This window comes from Aethalodelphis obliquidens, unplaced genomic scaffold (assembly GCF_003676395.1).
Source record: "Aethalodelphis obliquidens isolate GAN/ISIS:26980383/991018 unplaced genomic scaffold, ASM367639v1 scaffold6, whole genome shotgun sequence".
Classification (NCBI taxonomy): domain Eukaryota; kingdom Metazoa; phylum Chordata; class Mammalia; order Artiodactyla; family Delphinidae; genus Aethalodelphis; species Aethalodelphis obliquidens.
Window position 1 is genome coordinate 46680773 of NW_020837950.1, and position 24692 is coordinate 46705464.

The window sequence follows — 24692 nt, forward strand, 5'->3', positions numbered from 1 at the left end:
CTTCCTTTGTTCCTTCTCTTTTCCTTTCTTCTTTTTAAATATCAGATAAGCCACTGAATTTCTTAGAATGTTATGTAACAAGCCTGATTTTTAAAATGCTGCCATTAAATTAGACCTATCATTTTTTCAACTAGCATGACATTAGAATCTTTAATGACTCCAAATCATTTTTTCTAAGCTGTCAAGTTGTCACCAGTAGCTCAAGGCATTACCTATATCTATATCCATCCATCTAACCATCTCCCTAAGTGAATGACTTGGCACTTGCCTGTGTTAAATTCAGCTGTGACTGTTCTGCTCACTTAAACCAACTAGAAATATATTTCTGTATTCTATCTCCATTGATTTGTCTTTTCCCTTCTTGAAAAATTTTAGAGTTACATAAAAACATGGGAGACCTTATCACATGTTCTCTACTACAGATCGCTGAAAAAATAAGACAGGTTTTAGCAACCATCCCAGAAGAATCTTGCTTTTTATACTTTTGCTATTGTGCTTGTTTTGTGTTTCAAAATCACTTCTTATCTAAGACAAATGAGACTCTTCTTCATCCCTTCCCATGAGGACTTGGTTTCAGAATAGCATTTGGCATGGACTTTCCCCCACGGCTTCTCAGGGATAAAAGTAGATCATCTATCCTCTATTTACATATGCCTATTTGCTCCTGTAAGATATTCTAAAATAGTAATTAATTTCCTCTGGCAAGTAAGTTTTTACACTATTTCCAGTAGACTTTTTTTAAAAAACAACTTTATTGAGATATAATTCACATACTAGGAAATTCCCCCATTTAAAGTGTGCAATCCAATGGTTTTTATTACATTCACAGACACTTGTAACCATCATCACAGTAAATTTTAGAGCATTTCAATCACCTCAAAAAGAAACTCCACATCCTTTAGCTATCAACTCCTCTATTCTCCTATAACCCCAGCCCTAAGCAACCACTAATCTACTTTCTATCTGCATAGATTTGGCTATTTTAGACATTTCACATAAATGGAATGATACATGTAGCACTTTGTGATAGCTTCTTTCACCTAACATGTTTTCAAGTTCATCCATGTCATAGCATGTATCAGTACTTCATTCTTTTTTATTGCCAAATTATATTCACATCATATTGATATTACCTTTTGTAATATCATATTGATATTACAAAAGTAGTATCATATTGATACTACCTTTTGTTTATCTGTTCATCAGTTGATGGGCATATGAATTGTTTCTGCCTTTTGGCTGTTATGAATAATATTGCTATAAACATTTGTGAACAAGGTTTTATGTGGCTCCGATATAGTTTTTTCAGCTTTGGTTTTTACTTTTACTATAAATTATTTTGTGAGTTTTAATTTTTACTATAAACTCTACCAGCTTTGCTATAGTCGAGGTAAGACCCCTTTCTGTTGCCTTTACAACAAAACTTTCTTTTGGTCATTTAGGCTAACCTTAACTGATGTAGTCAGCAATTTCTCTTGAATTCTTTTAGAATACCCAGATCAATGCCATTTTGTCTTAGTATTTTATATAGGATAATTTTGTGTTTGAGTACCAAGCTCCATCTTTTGTGGGCCGTCTTCTGACCATTTTCTTACTCAAGTACATTACTCAAGCCAAAGGAAAATGGAGAAGACAGAAAAAAAGTTTTAAAAATGTGCAATAGCACCGATAAAAGGCATAATAAGGCTAGGATTCCCTTGGGAGGTTTTCAGTGGATCTGGTTTAAATATTACTACATATTTTCCCCATTGGTCACCACTGGTTAACTGAGGGTTGGGGGAATGTCTGGGAAGCTGCCTGATTTGTTGTTTACAAATTTAAAAGCATGAGTAATTTATATACACTAACACAATGTACCTAGCATTTTCATGAAATGAGGTTTCCACAAAAGTAAATTTTCCAGATAACTAAAGCTTATTCAAGTGTTTTGTAAAATAGGTTTCAGGAGTTAACAATAAACATTCTTCTTGTATGTATTATGTACTTATTAGACAGAATATTTGAATAATGAATTAAATAATGAATTAAATTAATTAATTATTTCAAACCAGTATTTACTGAGAACTAACTTATGGGCCAAACACAGGGATAGGTATGGAGATAATGCTGGGTAGGGGGGAACCCACAATCCTTACCTTGTGGTAATTACTGTCTAGGGAGGGTGTGGACGAGTCAGGCAAACATAATACCATGTCATAAGGGCCTGGTGTGGTAACAGCCAAAGGCACTTGCAGGAGAAGCACCAGTGGAGATTTAGGGGTTGAGGAAAGTTACTAAGGAAAGGGACATCTAGTCTCAGAGTTAGGGGGGGCTAAAGTTAGAGTTTAAGTGGATGACAGGATGGACTGAGTGTAGACTGAAATAGTGCTACAGACAGAAAATGCTAGTATGAAAGTGAGAAAGCAAAGGGCTCTTAGGGGAAGCTCTATCCCTCTGTCATTATATTTAAGACATTTTTTGCTGTAACTATTGACTTTATCTGTCTCTCCCCTCTCTGTAGAATATTCCTTGAGAAATGGAGCTTATTTTTTGTTGTTGTGTGGTTGTTCTATATCTCCAGCAGGTACCTAGTAATTGTTTATTGAAAGAATGAAGTGGCTCTAATGTTCACAGAGCTTTGATGACAAACCTATCTTTATCTGCAACTTCAGAATCATGACTGGTCACTTAGCCAGAAGCAAACTAGACATCTCTTCCTACTTCAAAGTGCCTGCTCCATTTTTAGGCTATGCAATAAGTTCCGGTTTCCTGTTTGGGGACATCTTCAGCTCTCAGCTCAGAGCACAGATGACAACATGTCCTGAGTGTACTGAATGGGCAATCAGCTCAGGTTACCAGCCCCACCTCCCTCTTCTCGTTTTCTTTGGTGATTCATCAGTTAGAAATTTCCCAGGCAAGAGTGGGACTTCCCCTAAGGTCATTTATTTACATTTGTGTTACACACGGTATTTTAAATTAAACATGTACTTTATAACAAAAGAAGAGGATCTCCATCTCAGATGCTTCTCTGGCTATTCTAACCTACCCTGAATAATCTCTCCTCTCATTGTTGAGAGTATATTTTATGCTATTAGTTTCATCAATCCTTGTTCTTAGTATTATTCCTTAGATTTTAAGCAGCAGCATGGTTATTTACGATTCATATGCTCTGTCTTTTCTTTTTAAAGTAAATTATAAGCTCTTTGAGGATACCAACTACACATCATACTCCTTGTCTCCTGCTCCCCTATTCCCAACAAGGTTCTGTGTGCATCCTAAGAGTTACTAAGAGTTCAGGAAGTCCTTGCTTAATGAACGTTTGTTTGCCTGCAGACCGCTGTGCTTCTAGAGGCTGACTGTGTATAGTAATGCCTCTATCTTTAGCATCAGCTACTATTTTGGCTACTGTCAGTGCATCTACATTTAGTAGTATACCACCTTTTTGTTTCTAATCTGCTGCTTTCTAACATTTCGAAGACTTGTAGATTATCACATGATATCAGACAACCAATCTTGCTAAAACATAGTATTTAAAAATAGGGATTTGGGACTTCCCTGGTGGCACAGTGGTTAAGAATCTAACTCGGGGCTTCCCTGGTGGTGCAGTGGTTGAGAATCTGCCTACCAATGCAGGGGACACGGGTTCGAGCCCTGGTCTGAGAAGATCCCACATGCCGCGGAGCAACTGGGCCCATGAGCCACACCTACTGAGCTTGCGCATCTGGATCCTGTGCTCTGTAACAAGAGAAGCCACGACAGTGAGAGGCCCGCACACCGCGATGAAGAGTGGCCTCCGCTCGCCGCAACTAGAGAAAGCCCTCGCATAGAAATGAAGACCCAACACAGCCAAATAAATAAATAACTAAATGTATTAAAAAAAAAGGATCTGCCTGCCAATGCAGGGGACATGGGTTCAATCCCTGCTCCGGGAAGATCCCACATGCTGCAGAGCAACTAAGCCTGTGCGCCACAACTTCTGAGCCTGCGCTCTAGAGCCCACAAGCCACAACTACTGAGCCCACAAGCCACAACTACTGAAGCCGGCACGCCTAGAGTCTGTGATCCACAACAAAGAGAAGCCACCACAATGAGAAGCCTGCGCACTGCAATGAAGAGTAGCCCCCGGTCGCTGCAACTACAGAAAGCCCACGCGCTGCAGCGAAGACCCAACACAGCCAAAAAGTAAATTCATTAATTTTTTAAAAAAAGGAAAAAAAATTTTTAATTGTTTTAAAAAATATTTATAAAAAAATAAATAAATAAAAATAGGGGTTCATAAGCACATAGGGTCTAAAAGACAGTTTAGGGCATAGGAGTGGAATAGATTTTGTGATGACTGTTTTCATAACTCCTTCAGATTGAGGATGCATTCTGGATGGTTTAGATAACCAAATTCTGACTATCATATAAATAAGATATTACTAAAATTTGATGGTAGTTATACTTAAATGTTTCATATCAAAATAATGATGGGCATATATTTTTTAATTTAATGGCAAATAGGGCAGGGGAGAGAGAGAGAGAAACTTTCTTCATTCCTCCAAACTGAGCCTCATGGAATCTTTGAATTTTGATTGAATCATTACGGATTCCGTTTTGCAGATTCAGAAGCTCAGTTTGTTTAATTCAGCCCTGGTCAACCAAGTCTCAGAAATCTTATTCACGTGAACCATACATATAAGAATGCTAATTTGTTAATTTACACAAATAAAAACATACTGGCCAAGGTGAAACAGAATATTCACTTCAGCTAATTAAATATCTCTTCCAGGAAGAAAATTTACTTAATAAGGGTACATAGAGAGTTGGGGTATATTAATTATTTTAAAGAGGTCATAAGCTGTGACTGCTTTGTATATATACTGCATTAACTAGGGGAGTCTAATTATTGCATTGAGAGGCTATCAGGGGTGGCTCCATGCAATAAAAATTTCTTATTCATGCAACACTCCAATGGAGGTGTTCCTGACCTACCATCTCTCCTAGGTAGCTCACTCTCAGATAATGACTTAGAATTCCTGGCTTTTTCTTTCTCATGGCTCCACCTCCTCCCTCCCCTTGACCCAATCTTGGACTTCTCTGCTGGATCTTTTTCTCTTTTTTTTCTTTTTTTAACTTTTTATTTTACATTGGATTATAGCCGATTAACAATGTTGCAATAGTTTCAGGTGCACAGCAAAGTAACTCAGCCATACATATACATGTATCCATTCTCCCCCAGACTCCCCTCCCATCCAGGCTGCCACATAACATTTAGCAGAGTTCCCTGTGCTTTATAGTAGGTCCTTGTTGGTTATTCTTTTTAAATAATTCTCTGCTGAATCTTTTGCAACTGATCAGAATACAGAGGAAGATAATGGAGGGACCAGAACTAGAAATGCATGTATTATTTCTCCCCACACTTTATGTCTCGGTGTCAATCATATGTTGCCACCTAACTGGAAGGGAGGCTAATAAATATAGTCTAGCTGTGTACCCAGGAGGAAAAGGGAACAGTATGGTAAACAACCAACAGGTTTCTCCATATACACTGTTCTCTATAAGAGCAGATCTGTCAAATGATCTGGAACACATGTACCAACTAAGTTGGGCACCTGCTTTCCTAGGCAGACTAGGGACACATCAAGAGATCTTCACTATCCAACTCTCCTTTGCAATTATTTCTTCACAATCACCAAAACCATTGCCTATGATAATCCTTCATCACGATAGTCAGATTGCATTTTTTCCCGATTCCTACTTATTATACATTACATATTAATCCTACATCTTTCTTTTCAGGGAGATTCTCTAGGCTACTTGCTGAGATTTAGACGGGACTCTATAATTATTATTAACACAATCAATAATATTTCCTTGAATAAGTAATTTGTTGAAAACATTGTCACAAATGGAACCAATCCATTTGTACAATGGGTCATGTTAGTCTTCGTTTCAGAGATTGAGCTTTTCTTCCTTGACCCCAAATTCCTTTTTTTTTTTTTAAACTGTAACTAGTCAGAATACTAGTGGAATTTTTTAAAGATATTTTTGATATGAGACATTTTTAAAGTCTTTATTGAATTTGTTATTGTTGTTTCTGTTTTATGTGTTGGTTTTTTGGCCATAAGGCATGTGGGATCTTAGCTCCCTGACCAGGGATCGAACCCGCACCCCCTGCATTGGAAGGTGAAGTCTTAACCACTGGACTGCCAGGGAAGTCCCCCCAAATTCTGACAGTGCATCCTCCTTGAAATTTTTAGGTCTCCAAATATAATTTGTGTGTAATTAGTCAAAAAATACTACTCTTGTGTATTTCAGCTGTTTTACTACTAACTGATACACAAATTTAATAAGATAGATATAAACTGTCATTTTACACAGAAAAATAACTTGCTTAAAGGAGCGATGCAACACAGTATTTATGTCCACAAACAAGAATGTTTCCTTCTCTAAAAATTTCAGGCTGTCACAAGCTGTCTAGTTGACTGAAGCTTGTTATAATTATTTATATAAAATAGTCTATTAGAGAGCTATTATGCATGCTATGTTATTGAAATCTGAGTTGAAACTAGCCTCTGGATGAAATTTTGAAAAGATAATTATTAGACAAATAATAGAAGGAAAAAATTTTTCTAGAAAGAGCCCCTACCCAGAAAGAATTCGTTCACCACTTTTACGTGTAAAACTAGCAAGAAATAGCACAAAACAATTTATAAACTGAATGACAGAGTACTATATGGCCATTAAATTTAAATCTTCATATATAGAAAATGAAATTGCAAAGTGCTTACAATATAATTTCAAATGAAAAGGATTAATAATAATAAACACAGTAAGGTTCCAGTACGTGTATTGTGTGTTCATATGTACATATATATGGAAGATACATACATGCACACAAGATAAAAACATAATGTCAACTGGTGGTGGGTAATTTCTGTATTCTTCATTATACTCTTTTTGTATTTTCCAAATACATATTTGGAACCTAAAGAACACATACTACTGTTATAATCAGAAAATTCTTAATAGTAATTGGAGAAACAGAATGAAACATACACCCTTACTTCTATGTACCACCTGGAATAGGCATCAATATTTTAGTCCTATTTACTTCATTATGTAACTAAACAACCCAACAGTATTTTGTTGTTGACAACTGTTCCAAGAGTAGCATGAACTTGGAAAGTCTGGTAACTACTGACTTCCTGGATCTCAGCTTCCTCATCTATAAAGTGAGAAAAATCACTGTAACTCTAGACAGGCTTAACTAGGTATATATAAAGCACACTTTATAAAATACTGCAGTATTTGGATGGATTGCCAGGAACTTCTCAACGTTATTTATATTTGCTTTGCTATTTATAGAACTGGCGGCATATCCCCTTTCATAATAATGGGGATAGCTACCATCTGTTGGACACATAACTATGTGACCAACACTTTACCTATGTTATCTTATTTAATCTTCACAACAGCCCTGTGAGGGATTTTTATCCCTACTTCCCTCATGATGAACTGAGACACAGAGAGGTCAAGTGATTTGGCCAAGATCACACAGCTAGTAAGTCATAGAGCAATGATTTTATCCTCAGTCTCTCAGACTGGAAAGTTCATGCTCTTTCTCCTATAATATATGGCTCTGTGCTTAAGCAAGAGGCTGTCCTCCCAATACAAACATTCAAAGTGTATGGCTGCCAAAAGATTAGCTTCCTTTCAACAACATGTCCATGGGAGGATGACAAAGAAAGATAAATACTATATGAGTGAGGTAAATGTTTACAATTTGTCAAGAACCTACTCTGAACGTTCCTAAAGAAACTTTATTGAAGAGTTTACTTATATATTATGGAAAACTACTGTGTCCTGGATATCCTCCAAACCTTGTGAATGCTTCCAAAATTTAAATCATCTTTCCTCCCAAACTGACTCATCTTTCTCTATTCTGTAAGGGCAACACCATTATTCATCCAATCATGCAAGCTATTTTTCCCTCCTCTAACTGTCCTCATCAACTCAGAAAAAGGACAGTGTTGATTTTACCAGTGATGTGTCCCTTGAACACATCACCTATTTTCATCATCTCCACATTAGTGTAAGCCCTCATTCTCTCTTGCCCTAGATTATTACAGTAGACTCTAGAATCTCCTTCCAATATCTCCTTCCCATACCACCATCAAAATTATCTTTCTAGAAGCAGGCTGGAGCATATTATTTCCCTGCTTAAAAATCTTCTCTATTCTTACCATCTCTCAGAAGATGGACTTCTTGGGCTTCCCTGGTGGCTCAGTGGTTAAGAATCTGCCTGCCAATGCAGGGGACATGGGTTTGAGCCCTGCTCCGGGAAGATCTCACATGCCGTGGAGCAACTAAGCCCATGAGCCACAACTACTGAGCCCACGTGCCACAACTATTGAACCCCATGTGCCTAGAGCACATGCTCTGCAACAACAGAAGCCGTCGCAATGAGAAGCCCGCGCACTGCAAAGAAGAGTGGTCCCCGCTCACCACAACCAGAGAAAGCCCGTACGCAGCAACAAAAGACCTAGAGAAAGCCCATATGCAGCAACGAAAGACCCAACGCAGCCAAAATAAATATAAATAAATTTTTAAAAAAAGAAAAAAAAGAAGATGAACTTAACACAGCTTGTGGCTCTTCACACTGAGGCCTCACTTTTACTTCCAGCCTCGTCTCCTATTTTCCAATATCACATCCCACATTATCACTACATTAAACTATTTGAAATTATTTAAATATACTAAGTATTCCCACATCGTTATTTAAATTGCATATTGTCCACACAAACAAAAGAGTATATAAGTATAAAAGTACAGGATGCTAACGAACATCCTAATGTTCGTTCGCTAATGCTAACAAACACTGGTCATGTCAGAGCATAACTATTATTTTGAGTAGTTTTTACTTAAAACATAAGTCTTTGTTCCTCAATGTTGAACTTCCAAAATCTATATCCTAGAGTCCTATGTAAATTCTGAATGCTACTTCAGAAAGTTAATTTGGTAAATCCACTGATGAAAAAACATTGATGTAATCAGTTGAAATAAGGAAGCAGAAGACTTTACAAAGATAAATAAAATTGGGAGAACGAGCATGAAATGGACCACAAAATCAAGAATGTTGTATCTGGATTTTAGTCCTATTGCAAGCCTTCTTGACATTTTAAAAGCACTACTGACCCTCAAATCATTGCTCTGCTTAGCAATCACCATTTCCATCAATTTGAATATTGATTTTAATACACAAAGTATTCTTTTAAATGTTTACATTTTTATCCCCTCCCCAGGCTGCCCCAGTGAATATTCTTTGTGTAGTTAATCCATCACGATTAAGAATATATGGATTACCCCCAAAGGGCATGGACTTCTCTGTCTTTAACCATTGCTTTACTTATTGAAGGATTGACAAGCACAGAATTATTTCACCCATATGACAAGCTTCTGCCAGTAAGAAATAATAATAAGTCACAAATTACAGGACACTTATTTACATTACTTATTTCTTTTTCAGCTCACACACTACAATGACATGTTAAAGTTAGGCAACTAAATAAGAATTAGGCTTTGGGGCTTTGGATCCAAATCAAACTTGACTCCTTGAGCTAATATTTCTTTTCTTTGCTTTTTACCCTCTGGGTCTAATTTCTCTGTGTTTATAGTATGTGCAAACATGTTTCTCATTAGTGTTTATTTACTACCACAGGAATCACTTTGAACTCTCCTAAACCTAGTGGAAACACTTTTCTCAAAATAAACCCAGACCATATTGGGTTTTATCGTGTAAATTATGAAGTATCAACTTGGGAATGGATAGCTACCAATCTTTCCCTCAACCACAAGGTAAGAATAGCAGGTTGTGAATTGTTTTCTTTTTGTTCTAAGAACAGCATCATAATGACATTAATTTTCAACACGTTTCATTTTAAGATTCATGTTTCTTACCTTTTTTTCTTTCTCTTCCCAGTACTTTTCTTCTGCTGATCGTGCAAGTCTTATCGATGACGCTTTTGCCTTGGCAAGGTGGGTTTTGGAATGAGATTCAATCATTTAAAATACTGTGGATCTTGTCATAAATCTTTTTAAAAATGAATTACAACAAAGTACTAATTTATAGTTTAAAATATCCGAAGCCACTATTTACATTATTTTTTTCATAACTTTTTTTAAAACTAATATGAGCCTTATAGCTAAAATATTGATATCAACTCAACATACACAAAAACTCACCTACCCTATTGACTTTAGATAGGGTTTGTCTAATCAGAGTCCTTGAGCTAATTAGGAGTGACACTTGCAAATGCACAAAAGTGTACTGTCATAATTTGATTCATTAAAAATACGAACAGTGTGTTTCATTAACTCATCTCTGTGAGCCCAAGCCCATTGTAAGATTTTATGGTTAGAGTTGTCAAATCTTATTCAGGTCACTGGGGTAAGAAGTATGAGACATAGCGCCCTAGGATTGAATTAAGGTACTGTTTAGGAAATTTCAATTTTTTTCTCATGGCCTGAAGGTAACTTACACTTAGAAAAAAAACAACCTACACTTTGAAAACAATAATCAACATAGACTGGGGTAATGTAAGAGTAGTAACCACAGTACCTTTGAGACATTTTTCTCAGGTAGTCTAACACTAGTAATTCAACAAGTATTTTTTGAATTTCTGGCACTTTTGTAGGAGCTAGGGACACAGCCAACTTGCTCTGCTGGCTTTGTAGTGGCCTCATTTTAGACATAAGCAAGGTACTGAGAATGAGATGCTAGTTCCTCAGGAAGCCTCATGGCCCCTTTGTCTGGGTTAGGTGTCCCTTTTATGGGGTCCTGCATTTCCGATAATATTATATTGTCAATGCTTATTAATTATCCATCTCACCCACCAAACTGCAAGTTTCACAAAGGTAGGCACCTAGATCATGTTCCTATTCATTTTATCCCCAGCTCCTAACTGTGCCCGGCCCCTAGTAGATGTTCATTAAATATGAGCTGAATACATGGCTGGAAGGATAGTATAGCAGCACTAAAGGCATGGGAGAACTATTTTACATGGACTCCCTAGATAGTATACTGGAAGTCAGAAAACATTTGTGACATTTTTAAGGAGGGAATTTATAGGGTTAAAAAACAAGCTCTCAAACCAGGTTAAAATCCTGGTTCTGAATAACCTCGAGAAAGTTTCTTAACCTGTCTCTGCTTCAATTTTATTGTTAGTAAAATGGAGATGACCTCATAAGACTCTCGTGAGGAGCAAATGAAATAATGCACATAAGGGACACCAAACATTGTCTGGTCTTTAGGAAGTGCTCAGCAGATTGTATTACTTGATGAAAAAGCATCCACCATTGTTTAGTAGCAGCAAAGAAGCATTTAGAAAAGCTCTTATGAATTTGCAATCTAGATTCCCTTTGTAGGTAATAGACAACTTGATTCTCTTTGGTGAATCTCCAAGTTTAATCTCCTGGATATGCAACAGATTAATTATTTTCATTATGCTATGGTATGTCAATCACTCATTTGATAAATATTTATTGAGCACCTACTCTGTACCTGGTACTGTGTAGACTGGGGAAATTAAGTGGTGAAAGAAAATGATCAACATTTTAGGGAATTTACTGACAATCCAGTGGTTAGGACTCCGCGCTTTCACTGTGGAGGGCACGGGTTCAATCCCTGGCCAAGGAACTAAGAGCCTGAAAGCTATGTGGTGCGGCCAAAAACTTAAAAATTAAACATTTTAAAACATAATAGGACCATTTAGATTTTTTTTTTCAGGAAAACTCTCTCCTGTGAAAACATAGTGATCTCTTCCAAAGCTTAGCATCTTGGCTGTTAGAAATTACACAGAGCTGTAATAACCTTATGGTTTAATTTCCATCACAACACAATGCAGACAGTTCTTTTGCTTTAAGAAGTGAAAGCCTCTTGAACAGCTTTCTCTGAGGAGCTGTGTACAAAGCAGATAACTCACACAATTGAACGACTTTCTCACATTTGCTCAGCTCCTTGGCCATAGCCCATAACATTTTGAAGAGCTTCAGAAAGGTAGAAAGTGAAACAAATTTGAAAGCCAAGAAACATGTAGAATCACACAGCCACCAAACCAGAAAATACCTTAGCTATCACCTGAAATATCGCCTGAGCTATTATCACCCAATTTCCTTCTGTAATGCATGAGGTAAAAGGGACTCAAAGAGAAACAGACCCCACCTGTGCTGGTTAGAGTCCGGTCCAGATCACTCTGAAACTTTGCAGAAAAGCAGAAATGCGTACTTAGATGGGTAAGTGCATGTGGTTGCATTAGAATTTACACAGTTCTACTCTGGTATTCAAAAAGAAATGGAACTATTGTTTCATCAGCAAGACTAAAAGGGCGGATCTAAAAACAAAAATATGCTTGATACCCCTGCCCCCAGGTTTGAGGAGCTAGTACTCTTACTGCCTTGGATGGAATATCCCGCTGGGCACATTTATTGAAGATAAGGAGTAAAAATTCACCCAGTCACTTCTGAGTCCCCACAACAGACTCACTTCAACTATATGCCCTGCCCAGTAAAACCCTCAAATGTTCAACTTCATGTAAAGTTCCTCCAGCCCCCAGGCTAGTTTCAGGCCAGCCCCCTGCAATGGGAATAAAGCGCTTGATTTCCTCTCCGTTTTGCTGCATGGAACTTCTACTTCTCACCATGCTGCCTCTGATTCCTCCAGTGTTAAGGCAAGGAGAGCAGAAGGAGGGCAGATGAAGGCAAGAAAGATCCTGACATGCTGTCTACTTCTGGTCCTCTCTGAACTTTGCAGATGTTTAACACTGATCCTTTTCCTTGTGTGGTGCTTTCGCGGAATATGTACCATCCACACACATTCCATGGCCAAGGGTCTTTCTCCTGCAGTTCTTTGAGGTGAGGAAGTGAAAACCTCTGAACCGTATCCAGTCTACAGGAAGTATTCATATATCCTTTCCCCTGACAAGGTCTGGAAGGATAGGCAACCTCATGCAGTCCTGTATCTTCACTCCGATGTCAGAGCAGTAGCAACCACAGTCTCTCATCCTTTAGATTTCTTGGGGTATCAGACACCAGACCACTGTGCCCCCAAGCTCCAGGGTACACAGATAAAACTCTTCAGGTGGTTCCATTAAAGCCCCTTTTCTAGGCTTCATGTGAGGGGAAAAGCATCCTACACCCTCCTGTCTCCTGTGGGAGGACAGCATTCACAGTACACTGACAGAATCCTCCAAAAGCCCTCTTCTAAAATGTCTCCCTCTCCCCCTTTGCCGCTCCAATCTCTTTCGCAGGCTGGTAGTGGGCTATCAGCTAAGGGTCACAAAAACCTGTTCCTAACCATGTCAGTCCTAATTTGATGGGCCTGCGTCTTACTTTGGAGTGTAGGTTAAGGGGCTTGGTTTGGAGGCCTTGCCAAAACGGAGACAGAAAAAATCCTTTTTTTGTCTACCTGTTACAGATTTTTTTACCTTTTCAGTAGCTTATATGGCACTCTGCAGCCCTCTGTGTGACAAAGAGAGTGGGTGAGGAACAGCACAAGGGAAAGCAGAGTGCTGGCTAGCAGGCACATGGGAGGGACCAGGAGTCCCTAGGCAAGGGCAGAGTGGCAGAAAGGATGGCTTCAAAGGCCCCCTAAGCTAAGGATCCAAACAAACTTTCAGTCAGGCTTCAAGGTGTAGTGGCTCCAGTGCTTTCCAAGGTGAGGGCCAGGTTAGCAAATAAAGACCACAAGGTGGACATCAGCCACGCCGAGATTACAGACTTCTAGGTACACCAGATTTACCATTTCACAGGTGCTAACAGAGCTGACCAGACCACAACACAGAACCAGATAAGCAACTTTCCCCACCCTATCAAGGACTGCCTTTTAAAGAAGGGAGAAGTAGGGGAATGCGGAAAGACTCCAAAAGGGATCCAGCTGATTGCAAAGAGACTGTTTTAAGCCAGAAATCTGAATTTAATTAGTAAGTTAACATCGAGAGACCAGACACATGGGAAGTTTTCAAAAGTCTCCACACCATCTGAAGGCTCTGCTGAAGAGCGAGAGACCATGGGGTCAGTTCTATCCACATAACCACCTCTCTCAACCATGTCTAATGTCCCATTCGAAAGCCATGTTTGGTAAGACACTATGTTTAATTTGAGCTTCTTGGAGAAGGACTGTGCAGTCTTTCCAGGTCACACCGGAGGAAGCAAAAACAAACCTTTTGTTCCAGATTCCGCAATCTTCTGGGTACCTCAGGCCAAGACAGGAAAGTAAGAATTCACTCAAAAGACCTCTTTGTTTTCTTCTTCTTTACAGCATTTTGTGAGAACTTTAAGTTTATAGCCTCCATCCTCTCCACACTATAGATTATAGGACAATTCTAGGATTTAAGTTCCTCAGGTTGGACTCTTACTATAAATGGAAGATTTCTGAACAAGGAAAATTCTCAACCAAATCTGGCTTTCAGAGCTGCTGCTGGTCTACGAATTTAACAGAGTTTGAGACTCAAAGCTGAGTAAAAATGCTGTCTTAGGTTGAGTTCCCTCAAAGCAGAGTCTGAAATGGAGGTTCCCGAATAGGTGGTTTATTGAGAGAGTACTCTCGTGAGATAGGGAGTGCGAGAAGCAGGCTGGGGCAGGGAAAAAGGCTGAGCGACAATATGGTCTCAGCTGGAGTCTAGCTTTGCCAGATTCCAGTAGGAAGCCGTATCCATGAATTGTACTACAGAGTGGATCCACCCTGAGGGAAGCAGGCTGGCCTGTTGCATTCCTAAATCAGACAATTAATGGCCAGGGGTGGGGGTAGCATAACCTTTTAAGCCAGATGGATGTATCTGGTCAAGCGCTATTCTCTGAGGAAAGTGCAGCTATGAGCCAACGCAGCACTGTAAGGGGATCTGGGAGGGAAGGGCACTATACATGTCTTTGTTCTAAAAACAGATTCTTCACTCGTCGTCCCAGTAGTATCAGCATTGCCTAGGAACTTATGAGAAATGCAACTTCTTAGGCCCTACTCCAGACCTGCTGAATCAGAAATTCTAGGGATAGGGCCCAAGGGTATGTGATTAACAAACCTTCCAGGTGTTACAGATACATGCACAAACTTGAGAATCATGATTCTAAATGATACTGCTCTTCCTCGGAAGTATCAAATACCACAGAGTAACATGATTTGTGGGAAATGAAAAGTGCATCAACTTAATTCTCGACATATTATCTCTATAATAACCAGCAAAAAATTCACTCTCAGTCCAGTGTTCTGACCATGTGACTCAAACCTAAACAAGTGATACCAAAGTGGAACAACTGCATAGCTATCAAGTATGTTGAAAAAACAAGGCACTAGGATAGGATATTGATTTTTTCAACAGTTAAATATATAGTATTTCATCAGGGCCTCTAACCTTTGGATCATTGGATTACTTCCTTACTTCTACTTATGCTAATTTAGCCAATTCTTTTGGCCTTTGTAACCAAGACCCACTCCTTCTAATCTTTTCACCTACTATAAATGTGCAGCCCACGAGGTTTCTAACCAAATTACCTGCCATTCTTCCTGAACTTTCATTAGCCTTTTTGTTAATTTGATCCTCAGAGCAACAATTATTCTTCGTAAGTAGTCTAAGAAAATACTGACTGGACTGTTGCACAACTGACTGTTGTGCTATCCACCCGGGAAAATAGAGAATCATTAAAATTAGAAAATGCTCAAGTTTCAACCGTCAACATAAAACTCTACAATTTTTTTTTTTACTCAACAAACAGTCTCAATAAAACACTCCATTTCTCAATATTATTTATACTTTTATTAAGACAGGCTGAATGCTCCAAAATATAAATTCTTCTAAATAAGATCAGGAACTGAGAAAATAGAAGAAATCAGCTCTCTGAACTGAAAACAAACTGTATCATATCACATTAGTGCAAATCATATGATACCAAAGGTGTTTATTCTTATCTAGCTCTCCAATACCAGTTTATCTTATCAACTCTCAGGGGAGAAATCAAGATATGGTTACATTATTTGCCATTCACAAAAAATGACCTCAAATATACTAGCACTCAATGCATCAGTATTACTTTCTCAATAATTTAAAGTTTATTCTTTAATTTTAACTTTCAAAATGTAATTTGGAAAGACAGGATTCCTATCTAAGATTCTTTCCAAAACCTAGGCTGAAATTTGAGGCATAACAGATTTCTGAGAACATTATTTCAAAAGGTTCCAAAATCTTTTCTAAGGAGGAAGAAATCGAACTCTTTAAACTTTGAAATGTCGATGGTAACGTCACATTTTTTTGAGAAACAAAATCTATTTTTATTTATCAATATTATTGGGAAATGTATAAAAAAGGGAGATGTTTTTATGGTAAATATAAGTTCAATTGGAATGTTTTAAACATTCACAATTCTCGAGTACTGTTATATTTCCTATTCATGTCAAATGTAAAAAAATTCAATACAATACACTTATAAAGGTGCATTTGTATACTACAATCAGCTTGTGAACCTAAAATTTAAAAGTTTCTATTTGTCAATATTAACTGTATAGCTAAATGGCTTTCGTTTTATCTAAAATTCTGCCATAGCAATTTTTCAAATGCACACCTTAATGTTCTCGCTTCCCCTTTATTACTGAACATATGAAAGCACTAATACATCATTGTGAACAAACCTCTTTGATTGGGCCTTAACAGTAATGCATTTTCTTAATTGTTTAATGGAAGGGTTCTCATTAACACTGAAGTCTATGATCCCCATATTAGTACTTTCAGTTGAAGGAAACTAGTCTGTGGTTTTTAATTTACTGTGGGCTTTCTTTTTCTTTCTTAGAGCTCAACTTCTAAATTACAAGGAGGCTCTGAACTTGACCAAGTATCTCAAAATGGAAGAGGAATTTTTACCATGGCAGAGAGTCATTTCAGCTGTAACCTATATTATTAGCATGTTTGAAGATGATAAAGAGCTATACCCTATGATTGAGGTAATGTTAATGCTATATCTTATGAAAGGAGATGTTTAGCCATTAGCAGAATAGGAAGATTTCTGAGAGAAGGAGCTCCTGGGAAACACAAAAGCATATCTTGCCTGCCAAGTGAAATCAAAGGAAATTATAATGACTTGACTAATCAAATCAAAGAGATGCTATTTGCTTTTTCAACTTGAAATGTATCAGTATTTCTGGTTCAGTATACCACTTAAAGGTGTATTTTAGTGTTAGAAGCAATACAATAGTTAATATTTTATTTAAAATAACATTTTAAACCATAGATACAAACTAGATCCTATTTTTAATGGATTTATCTATGTTAAAATGAATCTATTCTCATCAAAATATGACATAATCTTTCCTTATTCTTACTGCTTTTATTTCCACATTGAGATTTTATTATAAGATAGTCATTCTAAATGCTTTTCTTGGCTTTGTGATTTCTGCAGCACTTTTGCAGGACACTTGTAATTTTAAACAAATTCTGGATTCCAATCTCTAGCTCTTCCACTTTCTTTATGAAAGAACTTGGACAAATGCTTTCATATTTGTGAGTCTTTGTTTCCTTTGTACAATAGGAATGTCAGTAGTTGGCTGCCTATGGTAATGGAATAGTGAGAATCATATAAATGTCATTTTTAAATCCTAAGCCAATGTACAAATACTAGTTATCATTTCATCGATACTTGAGCAATCTTCCCTAGTGAGGTAAGTATGTCAGGTGTTATTCTATTTATTACACGTTAACTAAGAAGTGGAGGTTAAAAGGGGCTTACCCAAAGTTCTATAAAACATTAGAGAGTGATCCAGGATGTTCTTATGTTCGGGACTGAAGTAAAATTACAATGTTATAAAAACTTTAATACATTCCTTTCCTAGGACAGGCCCAAAGTTCTCTGAGCTAGTGGGGGAAAAGATTACCACAGGGAACTGTAGATTACAATAAACGGGAGACTGTTGCTAAATAGTAAATTATTACTCACTCTGCATGGTGCTTTTATTTCAGAAATACTTCCGAGATCAAGTGAAGCCCATTGCAGATTCTCTGGGATGGAATGATACTGGAGACCACCTCACAAAGTTATTTTTTACCATTTTAAAAATTAATATTCATTTAGTATTCATTTGTATATGTTAAGACATGTTGAAAAGTGGTCAAGGCCCCAGCTCTGTGTGTGTGTTTCTTTTCTTAGACTACTCCGTGCCTCTGTATTAGGGCTCGCATGCAAGATGGGAGACAGCGATGCCTTGAACAATGCTTCCCAGCTATTTCAGACATGGCTAACTGGGACCGTAAGGTGACTGTTCACCATGTTTTCATTTCTGGAAGACTTTAAACTGAGAAATGAGGAATTAAAATCTCTGAAATACTGTTTCTTCTTCTAGTCTTCCTGTAAATCTCAGGCTTCTGGTGTATCGGTATGGAATGCAGAACTCTGGCAATGAGACTTCATGGAACTACACTCTTCAGCAATACCAGAAAACTTCATTAGCTCAAGAAAAAGAAAAGCTATTGTATGGATTAGCATCAGTGAAGAATGTTACTATTTTGTCAAGGTAAGCTGGAACTTTTGAAAAAATTACGTGTATTGGTACTTGATAATTTATACGTCATAGTCTCTTTAAAATGCTAATTATGGATGATATGTTTCCAAGAAAATCTATTAAATAATTATTTTCCTGGCAAGAAACAAAATATCCCTGTAAGAGTTGCTTAAAAAATAAAGACATGTAATCTCATATAAAAAATTCTGGAGGTAGGGAGCTTCCAGTTGTGTACAGTGGTTCAACATTTTCATCCAAGACCTAGGCTCTTTCTCTTTCTTTTCTGCCATCCTCTACATGTTGGACGTCTTATGACTTCCAGAGCTCCAAGCATTTTGCCTTCACACAAACACATTCAATGGAAGAAGGACAGGAGCAAAAGAGCTCCTCCTCACAAGGCTCTGTCTTTTATGATAAGAGGTCAGTTATCTCCACTTCCCCTCATAATCCAGAACTAGGTCACCCTTGATCATTCTGGGTTATACTCTGGATCTACCATTTGATCATTTGCTGACTAGGATGAACTTGAATTCCTTTGACTGATTTGGGCCAATCATGATACTCTGAGGATGGGGTAGTAGTTTACCTTCCCTAGGATCAAGGATACCTTGACCCAAGCCCAGAACAAAACTGGTCTCTGTCAGCAGAGGAGTGTCTGCCACAACATACATAGACACACACCCAAAAGGTATTTACATTCCACTCAGAAGGTACAAAGACTGCTTGAAGCCCATTTATGAATGTTCTCCCACTCCACATCTATGTCCCAAATCAACTAGCTTCTGCCTTTTTTATTTTTTCCTTAGTTATGGCTTCTGAGTTATTTACTTCATTCATTTAAACAACACTTAAGATGTCCTTTCTATGTACAGGTATATAGATTGTGGGAATAAAAATGAACAAGAATGAAATCTATCCTTGAGAAACTTAAAGGTTCCTGGGAGAAGCAGAATATAAATAGTAAATTACAAGGCAATAACCAATCTGTAAGGACTACCAAAAGCAGTTTGCTTTTACTTAGCAGGGCTAACAATACATTTTCACCATCTCACCTTAGGGCTATATGTGAATTCTTCTCTCTGCCCTAAGATATCAAGAACTTGATCATCTTGACATTCCACAAAACATTATATTGATTCATTACTTTGATGGCATTGTGCTAATTGTATATGATGAGAAAATTAGCAAGTACTTAGATGCCTTACTAAGACTCTTGTGAACTAGAGGATAAGAGATAAATTGTACAAAATTCAGGAGCCCACCACACCAGTGCAGTTTCTGGAAGTTTACCAGAGCACGTTCAGATATTCCCTCTGGGTACAGCCACGGCATAAATTTAATAAAAATCTATTGATTTGGTCACTTAATTTATCTTGCACTTATTTGCATTATACCATAATTATAGCCAATTAATCCAACCATACAAGTTACATTAGAAAGTTGTTTTTTACAATCTAGGGAAGAGCAAATAAGACAACTGTAATCCCATATAAAATAATAATATAAGTACTTTCCTTTAATTTGCTGGGTTTTGGGGGGTTTTTTAGTATAATTGAATAACCAGGTAAAATGGATGAAGTACTTCTATTAAATAAATACAAATAATTTTTTAAATTAATAGTTGAAATTGTGGTTGTTTTTAGTACCTCCAAAATAATTTAAATGTTCCTAAAGTTTACATTACACTAGTCCTCAAAATTATAGGTTGTTCTTTAAAAAGTTAAATATTTTAGAAAATATTAAATTCTGTTTTATCATTTGTTTTGCTTAATTGACTGTGTCAATTGGTGACTCAAGAATTGAATTACTGGAATGAAAGCGATGTTCTATTGGAATTTAGCTAAGGGTGAACACTAAAAGTTCATTTTGAATTGTGTTTGTTTGGCTTCTCTTAGATATCTGGATTTGCTCAAGGACTCAAATCTTATTAAAACTCAGGATGTGTTTACAGTCATTCGATATATCTCATATAATAGCTATGGGAAGACTATGGCCTGGAATTGGATACAGCTCAACTGGGAATATCTAGTCAACAGGTGGGATGATCAGATAATGGTTTATTGTTCTGTCTGATACCATCTACAAGTTCTTTCTTTTTCTCTTTTCTGTGCTTTCTCTGACATCTATACGATATCTGAAATGGCATATTATCAGAGGTAAGGATCATGGTATTTTCCTTCCAGGGAAGCAATGTACTAGTTAATTTTAAGCATAATTCATTTTCTGGAAAGTAGTGTTTCCAACTGATCAACAGAATTTTGAAATCTGCAAAGATGACTAAGCATTATTTTTAGTTTGGTTAAAACAAGTTAATTCTGCCTATTGTGCTAGCACCTAGCATAATGCCAGGCACATATTTAGTTCTCAATTAATTTTTAATGAAAACGAAATGATAATTCCTGGACCTGGGTTCCCATTAGAGCCCTACATCTTACTGGGTTCATATGGATAACTTTTGCCACCCTTAACCAGATAATTAAGCTTTAGGTATTTTGAAAATTTCTTTTTTTTAAAATTATTTTTTATTGGAGTATAGTTGTTTTAAAATGTTGTATTAGTTTCTACTGTACAGCAAAGTGAATCAGCTATACATATACATATATCCCCTCTTTTTTTGGATTTCCTTCCCATTTAGGTCACCACAGTGCATTAAGTAGAGTTTCCCTGTGCTATACAGTATGTTCTCATTAGTTGTCTATTTTATACATAGCATCAATAGTGTATATATGTCAATCCCAATCTCCCAATTCCTCCCTTCTTAAAAGCAAACTATATTTCCCGGGCAATAGCAGTTTTAAAATAAGGAGCAAGGACAAGAGATGAGCAAATGAGCTAAAGAGATGCTTTCCTAAATTTCTTATTTCTTCTGCCTCATATGGAAGAAATGTTGCTACTCATGGTCTTGATCCTCTAAATTTAATGCTTATTTCCATTAAAAAGATACTTCTTTGACAGAGTATAAAATATAGATTATATGTCCCAAACAAATATGTAAACACTGACCAAAGAACTATACCATCTATAATCCCCATACCAAGAAATGGCCTGTGTCATCTCCTCCTAATCTCTCCTGTCTTCCCTTCAGCACTGCCTAGTGCATAATGACCACCTTATCAGAAATATTAACTGCAAAGATAACTTTTTATTTCTATACTCTTTTCTACCCTACAATTAACCAGTGTGCCATTATGTTCATTCACATTTCTTATCCTTCTGAGATCCAAATTGTATCTCTAGCTCTCAGCAAAGATACCCTACATTGCTTTTGCTTACTTGTGATAAATTTTTGCCTTTTGTATTATTGCAACTATTGAATGTAACTGCTCATCCATTTCTATGAAGATTGATTGGCATGCTTGTGTATGTGTGTGTGTGGTGTGTATATGATGCTCTGTTCATCTGTTTATAATTGTTTCAATAAACTAATTTGGTTTAGAATTAATAAATCTACCTATTGAAAACATGTTATCTGGAGGTAATAGTTCATATTATGCAAGGTAGTACTTTCCATTTTGAAAGATATATGGCTAATGACACGTACTGTGTATTTTGTTTTAATCGAAAAGACTACGCAACTTTTTTTTTGGTACATGCTGTAAGAAACCTATGTAGATTAAGAAAAATGCTTACTATTAAATTAATGTGAAAATATAAGTAAATAATATTCTATTTTACATAATAAAGTGGGCACTTCCTTATTGTTTATTAAACAGAATATTTCTCAAGGCTTATTTGAATTGCTGTCATGTGAGTTATTTCAAATAATGCATATTTCATTTTTAAAAATTAGCTCATTGTTATACCTCTTAAAAATTAAGAAGTAGAAAAAAGAACAGGTGTTACATTGCCATAAAGGCATAAACAGTTGGCCTTAAAATAAATCTATTAGACCTAATGTTGAAATTTTCAGAAAAAAAAAATGATGAAGTATTTGCAGTGCTAGTTCCAAAACCCTCTCCCAAGGCTTTTAATATCTCTTCATAGTCTAATGATCTAATTCTCATATCATTTCAAATAGCCTAAAACATAAAATTATATAATAACCACATGTCAGATACAAAAAAGCCCAATATTAATTATGGTTAGTTTGAAAAATATATAATTTCCCCATTAAAATTGGATAAGACAAATTAAACAGAAATGATCCAAGCATTAGCCAAATATTTTCAAACTCTTAAATGTTTTCCAGACTTCAGAATGTGTGGTTTTATTGCCTTTGTTTCTGAACAAGTTATTGTCATCTTAAAATAAATAAGCTGCTTTTTTATAAAGCTTTTGTTACGTGATTTTTATGACAGCTGATGGCCACACCACTAATGTCCTTTCCACTTTGAGACTTAACCACAAAGTTCCAAAGATACTTCAGAAATTATTATTTGCTTTTGTTTATTCCATTAAACTCTTACATGAAACTATGAAGTTGAACGAACTCAATAAGCCAATATAGAGTGGTGTGATAAAGTTTGATTTAAATTTATGACTATGAATGAAAAATTAAGTCAATGGGACATGACTGAAGTCATTTAAACAGTATCTCATAAACAAGATAATTTAATAAGCACTTAACGAAAAGTTTTAAGTGCATCAAAACCATTTCTTCTGGATAACATAATAGTACTTACATAAATATTAAATCCAAGAAGATTATTTTTACATAATTATTTTTCAAAATATTTAAGATATAATTAAATCCTTATTTTAGTTTTAAAAGTAATCAAATATGATAAATATACAGCATATTTCCCCTTAAATGGTACACTTCATATGATGGTTTCTTGGAATGAACATATTTTGTTTTTATATTTCTGATATTTATACAGGTAGTTGCAGTTTTTATTCAATCTATTCATTGCTAGTTTCTAAATATATTCTTCAATTTTTTTTCACAAAGAACAAAACAGAAGAGGAATATTATAGAAATTATAGAAAGTCACTGGAAAAACTGTTTTCTTACCTGTAATAACAGACTTTCTTTGAATCTGTAAAATATCATTACAGGAACTTAGTCTGATTTCCTTTTTTAAAATCTCAATTTTCTTATTATAAAATAGGTGTGTATTGTTTTGCACAAAATGCAGATAAGCAAAAATAAGGATACAAAAATCACCCATAAATCCACCACCTAAAAATAACCTCTGTTGTCACACTGTTTCTCCTTGAGTCATTTTTCTATGGCTGTTCATTTATTTACAGAAATGGAATTATATTAGACATATGGTTTTTATTTTGTTTTGTTTTGTTTGTGGTATGCGGGCCTCACACTTTTGTGGCCTCTCCCATTGCGGAGCACAGGCTCCGGACGCGCAGACTCAGTGTCCATGGCTCACGCGCCTAGCCGCTCCGCGGCATGTGGGATCTTCCCGGACTGGGGCATGAACCCGCGTCCCCTGCATCGGCAGGCGGACTCTCAACCACTGCGCCACCAGGGAAGCCCAGACATACGGTTTTATAACCTGCTTTTTCTTACATTATCCTATATTGTGGATATCTTTTCATGTCTTTAAGTATGCTTCTTCGATGTTATTTTAAATTCTCAGTCATATTTCAATGTGTAGATACATCTTAGTTTACTTAGCCAATCTCCATCTGCTGGATAATAAAATTGTTCCAAACTTTCCACTGTATAAATGATGTACTCATGAACATCTTTGAAACTGAACCTCTGTTCTCTTTGAACATCCTTGAGAATTTCCTTAGGATAAAAATAATAGTAGGGCTTCCCTGGTGGCACAGTGGTTGAGAGTCCGCCTGCCGGTGCGGGGGACACGGGTTCGTGCCCCAGCCCGGGAGGATCCCACATGCCACGGAGCGGCTGGGCCCGTGAGCCATGGCCGCTGAGCCTGAGCGTCCAGAGCCTGTGCTCTGCAAGGGGTGAGGCCACAGCAGTGAGAGGCCCGCGTACCGCAAAAAAAAAAAAAATAATAATAATAATAGTAGAAGTAATATTGCTGTGTTAAAGGATGTGTTCATTTTTAGAGTTTCTGATGAGTGCTGCAAAACTGTCATCCACAACAAAATTTACTATTAACTTTGACTATTTTTCCAACCCTTGACAATACTCAGTGCTGTCATTTTAAAATATTCTTGCTAATTGAGTACGTGAAAACTAATATCTCATTTTAAATTATAATTCTTTCATCCTGTAAATATTGTGGAGCATCTACTATGTGCTAGGCACAGTGCTTGGTACTCAAAG

The 24692-nt window shown here is 36.7% G+C and overlaps 1 protein-coding gene across 1 annotated transcript in view; it reads left to right on the forward strand.

Annotated features, from left to right (window-relative positions):
* Positions 1-24692, forward strand: part of ENPEP (glutamyl aminopeptidase) — a 104571-nt gene that overhangs the window by 73851 nt on the left and 6028 nt on the right. Inside the window, exons 12-18 of the mRNA XM_027103514.1 lie at positions 9683-9819; positions 9944-9999; positions 16795-16945; positions 17958-18031; positions 18145-18249; positions 18338-18508; positions 20392-20532. Of these exons, the coding sequence (XP_026959315.1) occupies positions 9683-9819; positions 9944-9999; positions 16795-16945; positions 17958-18031; positions 18145-18249; positions 18338-18508; positions 20392-20532 (835 nt within the window). The remainder of the gene's footprint in view (positions 1-9682; positions 9820-9943; positions 10000-16794; positions 16946-17957; positions 18032-18144; positions 18250-18337; positions 18509-20391; positions 20533-24692) is intronic.